The 14,096-nt window shown below is 39.2% G+C and overlaps 1 protein-coding gene across 1 annotated transcript in view; it reads left to right on the forward strand.

The window, feature by feature from the left end:
- LIX1 (limb and CNS expressed 1) overlaps window positions 1-14,096 on the forward strand; it is a 49,895-nt gene that overhangs the window by 6,836 nt on the left and 28,963 nt on the right. Inside the window, exon 2 of the mRNA XM_046000496.1 lies at window positions 10,634-10,797. Coding sequence (XP_045856452.1) covers window positions 10,634-10,797 — 164 coding nt within the window. The remainder of the gene's footprint in view (window positions 1-10,633; window positions 10,798-14,096) is intronic.

Genomic DNA, 14,096 nt, shown 5'->3' on the forward strand with positions numbered 1-14,096 from the left:
CATCTTCAGGGTCTAACCTCAACTGTGCGTAACTCAAAAGCCATGCACCATGCTCTTTAGAGCAACACTCTATCTATCTTTGAACTTGTACATAAACCCTAGTTAGATAGCTATTGCAGAGTCGTGAGGGGTTTTCTTATAATGACTTTTCCTAGGGAGAGTACATTGTATGCCTAAAGCCACATTTGCACAGACTGACCATTTTAACTAAACAGAATTTGTCGGCAAAGCAACCAGTGTTTGCTTTTATTTATTTAATCTTTGATTAGTTACCTATAATCAACAGTCCTACAAAGTCTCCTAAATACAGTGTAATGTCACTGCCTGACGGAAAATGGGAGAAATATATTCTTTCTGATTGGTTAAATAGATTACACCAGGTTTTTATTTTATGTAGCTTTTGTGATTGGATGACATCATCTCACCATGGTGCATGTATAAACCACACATGGGAACTCAGGCATATTGATGCTGTTTAATTCTGGTATACTTAAAGATCTTTTATTTTATTTTCATTTGTCTTTGTGATTCCTTCTTGCTCCTTCATATTCTCTCCCCTTAGCCCTTTTAAAAAAAATTATGCAGTACTTCCAAAGATATAAAAAAATAAATGTCACTTTAATTTGCCCCAAAATGACTTTAAGTTCAGCAATTTTAAACTAAGAAGGTGAAAATTAAACGAAAAAGAATGGGATACTTTTGGCACATTTTGGACAGTCTCCCAAGAGGTTAACTTTGTAGAACAGCCCAAAGGATCATAATTCCCTCAAGAAAAGTCTTCAGGGAAGCACATGGGACCAGAGCAGAAGAAAAGAAAAGGCAAATGAAAGGAGAAACACAACCACCTTTCCGGCTGCTCGAAGAGTCAGGTGCTGACTCGGAAACATTTATACTAAGGGGAAGTTCCTCTCCTGGTAGTACAGCAAGACTCCAAGCTGTCTCAGTCCTGCGGTGTAGCTGTAGCTATCTTTGAAAGAGTATCTACACGTAAGAAAAAGAGGCCCAAGATTCCTACAAGTTGTACCTGACCTGATACACAAGCTGTGTCAGCAAGATTCCATTAGCCTGCTCAAAATCTCGCAGGACCTGAAGATAGTTATAAATGATTAGACAACTAGGTTTTTTGGTCAGTGTCCTGGAGTTTACCAAGCCAACCACAAGACCCAAAGATACTCCATTTTACAACCCATTTGGCACAAATCATAAATTGACATCACATCTTGAGCTTGCCCCTTAAATTATTTGGGGGTCCCTTTTCTACTTTTCCTCAAAAAAAAAAACAAAAAACCCTAGGAAATCACATTTGGCAAGAATAAGTTGTACATGATCAAATTACTAGAATAGAAAATACTCATTAAGCTTATTTTAAAATGTCACCTGCAAAGCTAATTTAATTAGAGATTATATTAAAATATTACATAACATAAATCTATCTGGTTGGAGGCAGAGAATCAATTTGAAAATATGTTAATCATCTTGAAAGCCTTTTAATGGTAGCCTTTCCAATTTGTCTTTAACTGTTTGACAAGGGGTATTTTACCCAGCTAGAATTTTCTCTGTAAGGCAAAAAGAAAATGGTTCTTTTTTTCTGATAGATTTATAACATACTTTTAAGAGCGCTTTTTGCTGACAAATGACTGTCTTCACACAGGACTTACCACATATTAAGTAACTGAACTGGGCAATGATGTAATGTTTCTGGGCATATGTAATGTTTCATAACTGGGCAATGTAATGTTTCTATTTTCCTGAAGCATAAGCAGTCATTTAAACATTAATTTTAAATAAAAGTTAGCTCCTCTCATTGTTTCTGCTAAGAGCAGTTCTATTGCCTTTATCATCCATTAGAAAGTGAATAATTTGGACAAACATCCCTATTCCAGATTTTGAGATGTAGCATTTCTCCATTATTTTGTGGCTAGTTTGAAGTTTTTACTTTACTAGTGAATAATGTCAAAAGAGCCTTCTCGGGGCGCCTGGGTGGTTCAGTGGGTTAAAGCCTCTGCCTTCAGCTCAGGTCATGATCCCAGGGTCCTGGGATCGAGCCCCACATCGGGCTCTCTGCTCAGCAGGGAGCCTGCTTCCTCCTCTCTCTCCCTGCCTGCCTCTCTGACTAGTTGCAATCTCTGTCTATCCAATAAATAAATAAAATATTTAAAAAAAAAAAGAGCCTTCTCTTTTCCATCTCTGAATTCTTTATATATTTTGGAAATAAATAGCACAATATGTACAATTAGAGAATTTTCAGATGCGCAGACTTTTTTAGAATGTTTAGTGATATGGTTTCTAATCCAGGAATAGTCAGTTTCAAAGATGCATTATGCAAGCATATAATCATGCCATTTCCTTTCCTCCTTCACCTTCTTTAACCACAAATAATAGCTAACATTCTCGTGCTTACTATGTGTGAAGCTCTATTCTGAGCATTTTCCATTTAAGCCTTACAGAAACTTTGTGTAGGAAGTACTGCATTTCACAGATAGAACTGGGGCAGTTAGGTAGGTATCTTAGAGTGGTACGGACAGAATTCAAACACAGGCATTCTGGCTCCAGATTCCATGCTTTTAACTACTAAGTAAATTGCCTGCGGTTGATAAAATGTAGAGAGACAAGATCCAGTACACACATTGATGTGTTTGAAACTGTGACTATATTTGAGGACTCTTCTAAAACATATTCTCTAATCCATGGGGCATTTACATTCTATATATCTCAGAATGCCCATATGAAAACATAGATCATGTGTCCTTATTGGCATCTTTATAGCACCCAATCCATGAAAATGACAAGTTCTGAATTCGTAGGATAAAAGCCCTCTGAGTGTCCAGTTATTCATGATCTTGTCTGAAGGGGCTTTGTGCTCCTTCCAGGCTGCAAAATGAACCTTCTCTTGCTTGTCTCATCCCCTACCCACTTCTCATAGATTTTTATGCCCAAACTCCTCTCAGAAACTTTCTCCTTGGGGTCACCCAGATCTACAAGAGCAGCCAAGCTCCACATGTCTGGGCCCTGCTTCTTGAATGGAGCCACCATGAGCAGAACAGCATCTCAGGCAAAGACAAAGGGCAAGGGACTCTGTGCTCCTGCCATTCTTACCCACTCAGGTAAAGCTAGGGCACTAGAACAGTAGGCTTGATTTCCAGTTATTAGAAGAAACTAACTCCCCTTACCCTGTCTTCTGTCAAATCATACCCCTCTCCTATGCCCCCTTACGAAATTCCTTGGCAGAGGCATTTTAATTTTCTTACTCTTCTTGTCAAGCCATCCTTACTCCTTTGAGAGCACAATTTCTCTCTCATCATGGCTAGATCTCTTCTCAAGTGGCTCAGCTTAGCTTCTTCCAGGGCAGATTTTTCCTGAACTTTTCAGCCCATATTCATTTACTTTCCCCCCTGTGTTGATTTAATTATTGTGCAATAAATTTTTAGGTTTTAAATATTACTTTAAAATCATATCTGTTGGGGGATGCCTGGGTGGCTCAGTCGGTTAAGCCGCTGCCTTTGGCTCAGGTCATGATCCCAGGGTCCTGGGATCCAGTCCTGCATCAGGCTCCCTGCTTGGCAGGGAGCCTGCTTCTCTCTCCGCCTCTGCCTGCCTGCTTGTGTGCTCACTCGCTCGCGCTCTCTCTGAGACAAATAAATAAATAAATAAAATCTTTAATAAAATAAAATAAAATCATATCATATCTGTTGGGGTGCCTGGGTGGCTCAGTGGGTTAAAACCTCTGCCTTCGGCTCAGGTCATGATCCCAGGGTCCTGGGATCCAGCCGGCATCAGGCTTTCTGCTGAGCAGGGGAGCCTGCTTCCCCTCCTCTCTCTGCCTGCCTCTCTGCCTACTTGTGATCTCTGTCAAATAAATAAAATCTTTAAAAATAAATAAAATCGTATCTGTTCTACAATGTAACACTCTTAACATTTTCTTCACTAATTATATTACACATATATTATTTCTTCAATCAATCAATTTTTATGGGAAGAAGCCTGTTTTGAATTTTTTTTTTAACTCCATATCACCAAGGTCAGTGTCGCCAAATAAACCATGCCAGTGCCACAACGCTGGTTAATTCTGGTGTTCTTTTCCACTAATCCCAGAAGCTACTTTCAAATCCTTTTCAACATGATGTTCCAGGCAGCCAACATAAATGGATTAGGGTTGGCACTCCAAGATAAAATTACTCACCATCTCCATTCAGGATGTTTCTAAACCTTAGCTATCATGAAAGTAAACACCTAGCTAGAAAGTGACCCAAAAAACCATGTGTCTACTCTGACCAGGCATGATCTATCTGCACCTGCTCCAATCTCCAGCTGAAGCGCGGCTGCCACCACCACATCCGTGCTGTGTGAGCATCATAGTGGTTCATACATGATACCTCCTATTCAAGGAAGAAGCCTCAACCTCTCCAGGAATCATAGTGACTTCATTTACTTTCTACACATTCATTCAGTTGCATTCAAATGGCTCAGAAAAGTAGAGTCTTCTTATATTCCAAGTGAATTCAACAGTTGCTTCATGTGTTGGGTACCAAGGAGGCTGGAGAGAAGAAAGAACCAGAGTCTCTGCCCTCCAGATTCTCACAGTCTGCTGTGAGTTAAGTAACAAAACTGTATGATATAAGATGAATTCTTATCATAAGTCATTTCATTCCTGCGGCCAGAAAGAAGTCCAGCCAAGTCTGACTTGATCAATTTAGCCTGGAACACCACATCCATTTCATTAGCATGGTTTAGAGGAGATTAAGCGCTAGGACACAGGACCACTAATGGAATGAGAGCTCAGAAAGGGAGATTCATGTGGGCCAGAACCAGTGAGTAAGGCATGATGGAATAGGTGGTATTTCCTCTGAAGTTTGGGAGTAAGTGGGGTGGTTAGAGGGGAGCGGCAGAAACAATACTCCTGGGAGAACTTGAACCAAGGCACAGGTGAAAAAAAGAAAAACAAACAAACAAACAAACAAAAAACACACTCTGTGTTCAGGGCCAATAAACACACTGCTTTTCTGAAGCTGACTGAGGATTTCTGTAGAGCAGGTCAAAGGTCGGATGGTCAATGTATTCCACATTGTTGGATGTCTTTGCTGTTCAACTGCCGTGAAAGCCTTAATACTCACCTTTTTGTAATCAAAAAGAAAGCTTGAGGTAGGGGAAAACAAAAACCTCATTCAAGAGAGATTTACTTGGGGATTGAATTACCACTCTCAAAACTGTCTCACTCAAATTTCAAAACACTGTGACAAGAAGTTAACTATACTAATGCCTATAAACTACTTTGCAAATTGTCTTGTTGATACATAAAATATTCAAAACTGCTAAAGAGGTTTGTGTTAGTCAGCTCAAGCTACTGCAAAAAAAAATGCCTTAGACTGGGTGGCTTACGTAACAGGAATTTGTTTTCTCACAGTTCTGAAGGCAGGGAAGTCCAAGTTCAAGTTGTCAGCACATTTGCTTCCTGGGGATAGACCTTTTCCTGACTTGCAGATGGCTGCCTTATTGCCATATGGTCACATGGCCAAGAAGGGAAGCTCTAGCATCTCTAGTATTAGTGCCTTCTTAAAAAAGGCACTAATCCCATCATGGGACCCCTAGCCCATGACCTCTTCTGAACCTAATTATCTCCCAAAGGCGCCACTATCCTGTGGGTTAGGGCTTCAGCATATGAACTGGGGAGAGGGAAGGTACAGGGGAGAGAGGTAGAAGGTACAAATACTTAGTCCATATCAGGGTCAATCACTTGTGTCTGAGAAAGCGATTTGGGGCGATGCAATGGATTTAAAAGTTTGGTGTGCAAAGCATGTTCAGAGGCTAAATTGCTTTCTTTACTCTCAGATGTTGTAAACTGAGAGAAGTCACAAAAATAAGCTGGATTTCATGCAGTTATTCTAGGATCTCCCCAACAATTCTCTCTCCTCCTGCTTCCTCCCACATCCCTTATCTCAGCCATTTGATATTCTACTTCTTCATAGTAATTTTACCCATTTAATATCAGTGACCTTGATAAAGGTACCTCCAGTAGAGTAGACACACATGAAAACAACTTAAATTCTGTCATATTAGAGAGTGTCTTTGGAATGAACAAAGAGCATGGACTATGAACTCAAGACAGCAGTAGGTTAAAAATCCCAGGTCTAAGACTTTGTAGCTGTGTGATTATACCTTAAGCATCTTTAATTTCTAATCTGTAAATTGTGGATGATAATACCTGTTTCTTGCGGATGTTGTAAAGATTAAATGAGAAAATGCATGGTGCCTGGAATATAATAGATACATAATAAAGGAGATGAGAATAACAACTTCTTCCTACAAAAAGGCTTCTCAAACTTCAATGCACATGAGATTGCCTGAGAATCTCATTAAAATGCAGATTCTGGTTCAATAGCCCTGGGGTGGGGCCTGAAATCCTGCATTTCTAACAAGACCCCTGGTGATATCTACGCTGCTTCTTAGAGGGCTGCAATTTCTGTACAGGGGTTTAGTGATTATTTTGATTTTGTTTTTATTTTTAAGGAGCTGATGGTGGAGGGGAATCTTAAAAGATGAGTGGACCATACAGGAAGACAATAGTGGAAAAAGGGCATTCTACATGTGGGAATGGAAGTAACGTGTTTGCCAGTAGCATAGAAAGCAGAGTAGGTGAAGCCTGGAAGGTGACTTGAGGAGAGAAGTATGGAATGAGAAACCGTATCAAGACAGAGGGTCTTCTATGCATTGCCAAGGAGTTATCTTGCAGGTAATGAAGAACTCACAGAAGGATTTAAGTTGTGAGTGATTTGATGAGCTATGAGATTTAGATTACCTGGAAAACAATTGGAGGATAGGAGAATAAGGAAGTCAGGAGGATATTGTATATTTGGTGAGATATGAACCAATGCAGCAATGGCAGTACAAATTGAGAGGAAGTGAGGACTATGGGAGGCAGCAGGATATGGAGTCAATAAAACTTGGGGATTTATTAGGAAGGAAAGAGGACATGAAGTCTAAGGTGCCTGCCAGGTTTCTGATTAGGTTATGGGTAAGTGATAATATTACTTTCTAAGTAATTCAGGAGGAAGAGAAGAGTTTGTGGGAAAGAAAATGAGTTGAGCTTGGGAAATGTTGAATTTGTGTCACATCTGACAAGGAAGTATCTGTAAACAAAGTTGGAGTTATAGGAGAAGGTTGTGGAAATTGTCAGCTTATATTATGGTGGATACAGGGAGTGATGGAGATAGGTTCTGTCATTTAAGGAGAATGGTAGAAAGAGAGCAAGAAAAGACAAGAACAAGATTTTTATTCAAATCAACATGAAGGGTGAACAGAGGAAGAGAAACCCACAAAAGAATTTGAGAGGAAACAATTAGAAATAGAAAAGCAGAATCAGGACAAATACTGTCAGAAAAGCCTAGGGATATGAGGGTTTCTAAAAGAAACTGATCAGCTGTGTGAAAATGCAGTTAGACGTCAAATACATAAAGACTGAAAATTAGGAATTGGTGGTGTTTGCTAGAGCAGTTTCTGTGGAATAAATTGTGGAAGAAAGTCAGATTGTGGAGAGGTAAAAATAAATGGAAAATAAGGAAGTGGAGATAGTCGTATAAAATAGTCTTTCTAGCAGCTTCTTTACAATAGGAAAATATTAATAATTAGTATTCTGATATAGTCTCAAGGTTGAGTGTTTCATTTAATTAATGGATTGATTCATTTATTCCTTCTCTAAAGCATACTTTTAGCTGCTGAAAAGGTGTGAATAAGGAGGAAACCTTTAAAACTGAGAGGTGAAGAGAATTACTACTAGAACAATGCCATTTGAGACTGGAAGAACGTCTTACGGAGCTGGGCACTTGTGCAGATGGGTCACTAGATGTGGGGATGGATATCACATGCTTGGTAGCCCAAATCTGTTCTGACATAAGGAAGGCGGGATCAGCGCCAGAGCACTGAAGTGCAACTGAAGCTAGGGACTTAACTGTGCAATGAGGCCTCTCTTCAAACTTGCGCTTTTCGTCAGCAGAACTTGAGCTTCTGCTTGCATTATCTTTGACATTGTCCATGAACCTTGTTGTTGCTACTTCAAAAAAATAAAGAAGCGTGTGTTTCTTAAATAGAGCATCCTCTGATATACTGCTCTTTGGAATTCCGAATAGCAAGCTGGCCCTCTTCTCTCTGCACTCCATTCATCTGGTTTTCCAGTCGACAAGAGGAGATAGAGATAGAAAGATGGATTGTGTGTGTGCATGTACATACATTGTACTCTTTAGAGGTGATGACATACATAGGACTATCAAAGAAGTCTTCTAGGGTTGCAGAATGAAAAATTTGAGAACTGCTACTTTTATTCATGTAGAATTCTACTTAGTACATACCTTTGAACTCTTTAATCCGCTTTACATGCCAAAAGTCTCATGTGCATTTTACCTGGACAGTCGTGAGTCTTCATCTTCCTACTCCAGTACTCAGCTCACATCCACTCAGCAATGAACTAACTTAAAATACCAGGCTAACATGCCTTGTTGACTATCAAAGCAACAGGCCGGTTTTTGTTTTAGCCTTCGATCTTTAAGACGTCCTGCTGAATTCTGGAGGTCACCTGCAGTAGAAATGCAAGTCAACCAACTCAAAAATCCTTGTTTTCTTGGCGTTGGGAGGCAGGAGGAGATGGGAGATAGAAAATATTATTAGACATTTTGAATAAATGAAAAACTCTGTAATGATGAATGTCACCTTTTCCACTTCAAAATGTACCTTTTTGTTAATTCAGTTATTCCCTATGATAGTCTTACCTTTTCCCAGTATTTTTGTTTCCAAAACACTTCTTAAATACTGAACACTGCCGTTTTAAAATACGCACAGGCACCTAATTCCTTAGGCATCTTGAGAATTTGCCTGAACTACACACGGTGAAGCTGATCCGTGTCCTAAGGATGAGGTAAAGGAGCCAGGTGCTCTAGTAAACAGCTTGGAAAGTGGTTGTGCATTATTTTTGCCTCCAGGTCAAACTCTGTGACTTTCTTGACACCTGACAAGTATCAAAGCCCACATTTTGAAGCCCAGTTAGGAATGTGTTTCGGAGGGTGCCCAAGGGCATAGACAACATGTTATACAAAGCCCGGAAGGAAAAAAAAATGATATAATTGAGAACTTGAGGAAGCCTGGGAGTTCTCTGTTTTGGAATACTTTCATATACAAGTGAGAGACACCAGTTCAAAATGATTTAAGAAAAAGGTAGATGTGTTGCCTGAGGGGCTCAAAAGAACTTAATCTTTCTTTCTATGTCCTTTGGTTCTACCCTGCTCTCTGTTGGCTTTCGTCTCAGCCAAGTTTTCCTCTTGCTTTGCCTGTGCCACACTTATCTCCTATTACCCCAGCAACCCTAGCGAAAAAGGAGAATCTCATCTTCCAACATTTCCAGCAGAAGTCCTGGACTCATTCATTGGTTCTAAATGATTTTGTCTTTGCTCAAATCCCCATCCGTCAACCCCAGAGAAGACATGGTTGAAGGAAAGATTATTGTTTAAGGAAAACCTTGTGCTGTTCCTAGGCAGGCAAAAACACAGATGTCCTATATTGCCTTTGTGCATGCAGTGGACTCTCACATGGATAAGGGTATATAAACTTCTGTGAGCCCCCAGAAATGAAAAATAGACCACTTGCATGAACTTCACAGGAAAGCAGATTTCAGCTTACTCCCAAGAAGGATCTTTTCACGACAGGTAGAACCATTAGGAGTTGAAATGGGCTGCCTCAAGGTGTGCCAAGTACCAGGTCCTTCCATTTTTTCAGGCACAAACCAGATAGGCAGCTGTCAATAGTGTTGTGTAAGGAATTCCTACATTAGGCAGAGCTTTGCCTAAATGACCTGAAAGGTCTCTTTTGACGCTACAATTCTATTATCCTCGTTAATTTCCACAATTCAATTTGCAGTACAGGATAAACAAACCAACCAAATTTGATCTGAAACTTCTGCAGGCTATCACAGGTCATTTAATCTAAACCACATGGCTATAGCCATTACTCTGTTTTCTGAAGTCATCTAACAGACGTGGTCCTTAACAAGGTCTCCATGTTATTAGTTTCACTTATGGCTTTTTCCAGCCTCCTGCTTATTACACAATTGCCTTTCATTCTCCTTTAGACTGGCATGGAGAGGAGCATGAGAGAGTTTTCCTCTTTCTGCCTTTCACCTCTTAAACCTTATAATAAGTGGGCCCCAATTAAAATTACGTTGTTTATACCTTTACCTCCAAATTTGGCTTTCACTTGGCAGGTTCAAGAATCGATGAGAAACAGGGGCAGGAGCCATGGATAACCATAGCTCTAAACTTTATTGAGGCAAATTTTCAAAGAAGGAAGAGTGAGATTTTTAAACTTTTGATATTAAAAATTAATCTATAAAGTAAGTTTAACATATTGCAGTATTGTTAGAATTAGGGTACCAAACCACTTAAGCCATACTCAAGAAGAAATAAACACATTTGCGTTAAACAGGATTTGCTCCTTTCACAACTGAAAGCACTCCCTCCCCCCCATATACATATATAGTCTGTTCTGCTTAAACTGGAAATGACATGTTAACACAATCCAGCCCGCAAATAAAATTTTGCTTTTGCCAGAATACATCCATCCTTAATAACTGATTATGTTTGTTTATGTTTTTCAGTGAATGTTGTGTCAATGTTACAGGAATTTTGGGAAAGCAAGCAGCAGCAGAGAGCTGCATTCCCAAGTGAAGGCGTGGTGGTCTATGAGTCGCTGCCGTCTCCAGGACCTCCCTTTGTGAGTTATGTGACCCTCCCAGGGGGAAGCTGTTTTGGCAACTTTCAGGTAAGAAACAACCATAAATTGGTCAGTAAAAGTTAATTGGGTTAAAATAGAGTAAGTCCTTTAATAAAATGGTAACATTATCAGCTTTCTTGGTTGTAGTGAAAAGAAAGTTGTGTTGCATTCCATTATATACCCAGGAAAGTTTGCCAGGTGTTCCAATTTTTTAAAAATGCAAGTGTTTTATATTAGAGTGTCCCCTGATATTTCTTTATGGAAAATTAATTTTATATCATTTTATTTGCCTGATAGCTGCTGCCTTCCTCCAAAATATTTTGAAATAAACCATAAAGAGCAAGGAAACTTCTATAAAGTCCTTCCATCACTAGGAAGTCTCCACTTTCATGAATTTTGAATCAAGTCCTAATCAATCTACTATACAGCAAAACATGAACCAACAGCAAAGGTTAAGACTTACCAGTTTTGGGTTCAGGCACCTGTGCTAAGCCCAAGTTCTGCCTCTGAATAACTGTATATTCTTGGGACACTTATTTAACTTCTTGATTTCCCTGACTTTGAAATGGGGAATAATATCCATGGTGTTGGTTGAGAGTCATGAGATATACATACAATGTATTTATCTGACACATGCGAGGTAGTCCAATTATTTTTTATGATTATTATAAAGACCCTTCTCGTTGGTGAAAGCTTTATTATGTTTATGATAAGGGTAATGATGACCATCAACACCTGATTGTCCAGTGTATATGACAAATATTTGTTCAGTGACTAGGAAATATCAAGCGCTGGGCCAAGTAATGAGAATATAGTCCATACCTTGAGGAAATCAGTGTGCAAAAAAATTATAGTAATTAAATAGGGTTATATTTGGGGGTTGATGAAAGCATAAAGAAGAAACTTCTCAGTTTATGAGTACTCCTTTAGTGTAGTAAACTATCTCTCAATTTTCAATAACTTTCAATATAGACAATATGCTCAACAAGCATTCAAGTGTCCCTCAGAACTTTGACAAGAGGCAAATTTTCAGTGTATCTCTTGGTAGTGTAAGTCTACTTACACTAAAACTTAAAGTCATGTAATATTTTGGAATAATGTCATACTTGATATTATTTATATAATATAAATATAAATATATTTTATATTTCTACCTTTACTCTCCCTTTGAACCTAGCCGTGCCTCACTCATTTATTCTATCCTGTTACTGTGTATCTATTACATGTTATTGCAAACCTTTATGAAGTGAAGGGAGACTATAGTTTAATAAATAGATCCACAAACCTATGTCTGACCCAGATAAGTCAAAGGATTCATGGGGAATGCAAACACAAGCTGAAATATGCAGTCGAGGGTGTCTTTGCCAGTCACTGCCTGACATTCCTAGCATAGGGAGCAGTATGTGAAAAGGCTGGTCTGGAGCAAGAGAAAGCCACAAGCACTTTCAGAATTTGGGAAGCCTGAGTGCGTCTGTGGCAGGGAAGTGGTAGGAGATGATGAGTTAGGCACTCATATCAAACCATAATGGGTCTTTATGCTCTGCAAGGAAGGAATGCAAGGAAGAACAGGTTTTATTCCATATAAAACCAGGACCTCCGAAGGGTTCTGAGCAGGAGACTAATATATTCAAATATGTTTCAGAAAGATTATTCTGGCAGTAGCATGGGGGTTATTTTAAGGTTAATTAAAGAACTATTTTCAAAATTTCTGGTCCAGAGAGCCTCCAAAGTCTTGCTTCCTCCTACCCTGAACATTGGTCAACAGTGGACCTCTGTTTCCGCTCTGTCTAGTGACAGTGAATTGCCTGATGAGGGTGATTTGAAAGTGGGTCTAGAAGCCTCAAAACAGAGCTTAATAGGTGCTCTTGTGTAGCTAAGTTAATTAAGCATGTCCAGCTAATTTCGGCTCAAGTCATGATCTCAAGGTTGTGAGATTAAGCCCTGCATCCAGCTCTGCCCTCAGCAGAGAATCTGCTTAACATTCTCTTCCTCTCCCTCTGTCCCTCCTACTGCCCATAACCCCCTCCCCTCTCAAATAAATAAATTAATAAATAAATGCAGTCTTTTAAAAAAAAAGTAAAAAAAAAAAAAAAACCCACAAAAACACAGAGCTTCATATAACCGCAGACAGAAAAGGATGAGGAGCTGGAGAGAAAGAAGACAGCAGCAACTGAGGAAAGGATTTCCTAACCCATGTGAGCTTGCAGGTCCATCATCAAGCATTCTAAGGTGAAATCAGCCTACTCATTCAGAGCTTCCATCAGACTTCCCATTCAAGGTAGACCTTCTAGGGAAACAGACCTACTCAGACACAGAGCAAGGTCTTGCTCATTCAGCCAACTGAATGAATCTCTTTGTCCATGAATCTTAATGGACTAAAGACCACCAAACATTTGAAGAAAACCAAAAACAAAAGAGAAAGGCCAAGCTAAACAAACAAAAAGATATAAATAATTCAAGCCATAGATGACATAAGAGAAGATTCCAGTGAGTATCCTCAGAAAATTGTGGGAAGATATTTATCCCTAAAACAGCTATGAAAAAAGAAGTAATCAGGGAACAAGAAATTTAAAATATGATTGCCAAAATAGACCAATAAAAATAAAAAAGAGTGAATAGATGAGTGGACATAGGTCTCAGCCAAATTAGTGAAGGATGACAGAATAAAACAAATAATAAAGTAAATCTTTTAGAACATAGAGCAAAAAGACAAAGAGATGGGGAAAAAAAATAATACAGGAGACATGAAGATAAATCCTGGAGGTAAACATTAACAAGAGTTCCAGAAAGAGACAAGGAAATAGAGGGGTGGAAATAAGTAACAGAAGCAATTTTCTTTTCTGCCCCCAGATTCATTCACTTTCTTTCTTTCTTTCTCTTTCTTTCTTTCTTTCTTTCTTTCTTTCTTTCTTCCTTTCTTTCTTACCTAGTTGAGGTGGGGTGAGGGAGAGAGAGCATGAGTCTGGGGAGGGTCAGAGGGGGAGGGAGAGAATCTCAAGCAGACTCCCCACTGAGCTCTGAGACCCAGGGAGGGCTCAATCTCACAAACTGGAGATCATGGTCTGAGCTGAAATCAAGAGTTAGACACTTAACTGACTGAGCAACCAAGACAGCCCAACAGAAACAATTTTCTTGAGTTAAAGAAAAGCACAAATTTTCATATTGAATTGGCGCACCATATTCCAAACAAGATCATGACGAAAGAATCACAGGGCTCCATGGCTATTTGGAACTTAGGGACAACTCTCTGCATAAAAGATGGATAAAGGTGCTTTTTTTTGATACTGGATTTACAATTGATCTCTGGTTTGGTTTTTAGTTTTTAATTTTATTTTAATGTAGATTGA

This window comes from Meles meles, chromosome 3 (genome assembly GCF_922984935.1).
Source record: "Meles meles chromosome 3, mMelMel3.1 paternal haplotype, whole genome shotgun sequence".
In the NCBI taxonomy this organism is placed as follows: Eukaryota; Metazoa; Chordata; class Mammalia; order Carnivora; family Mustelidae; genus Meles; species Meles meles.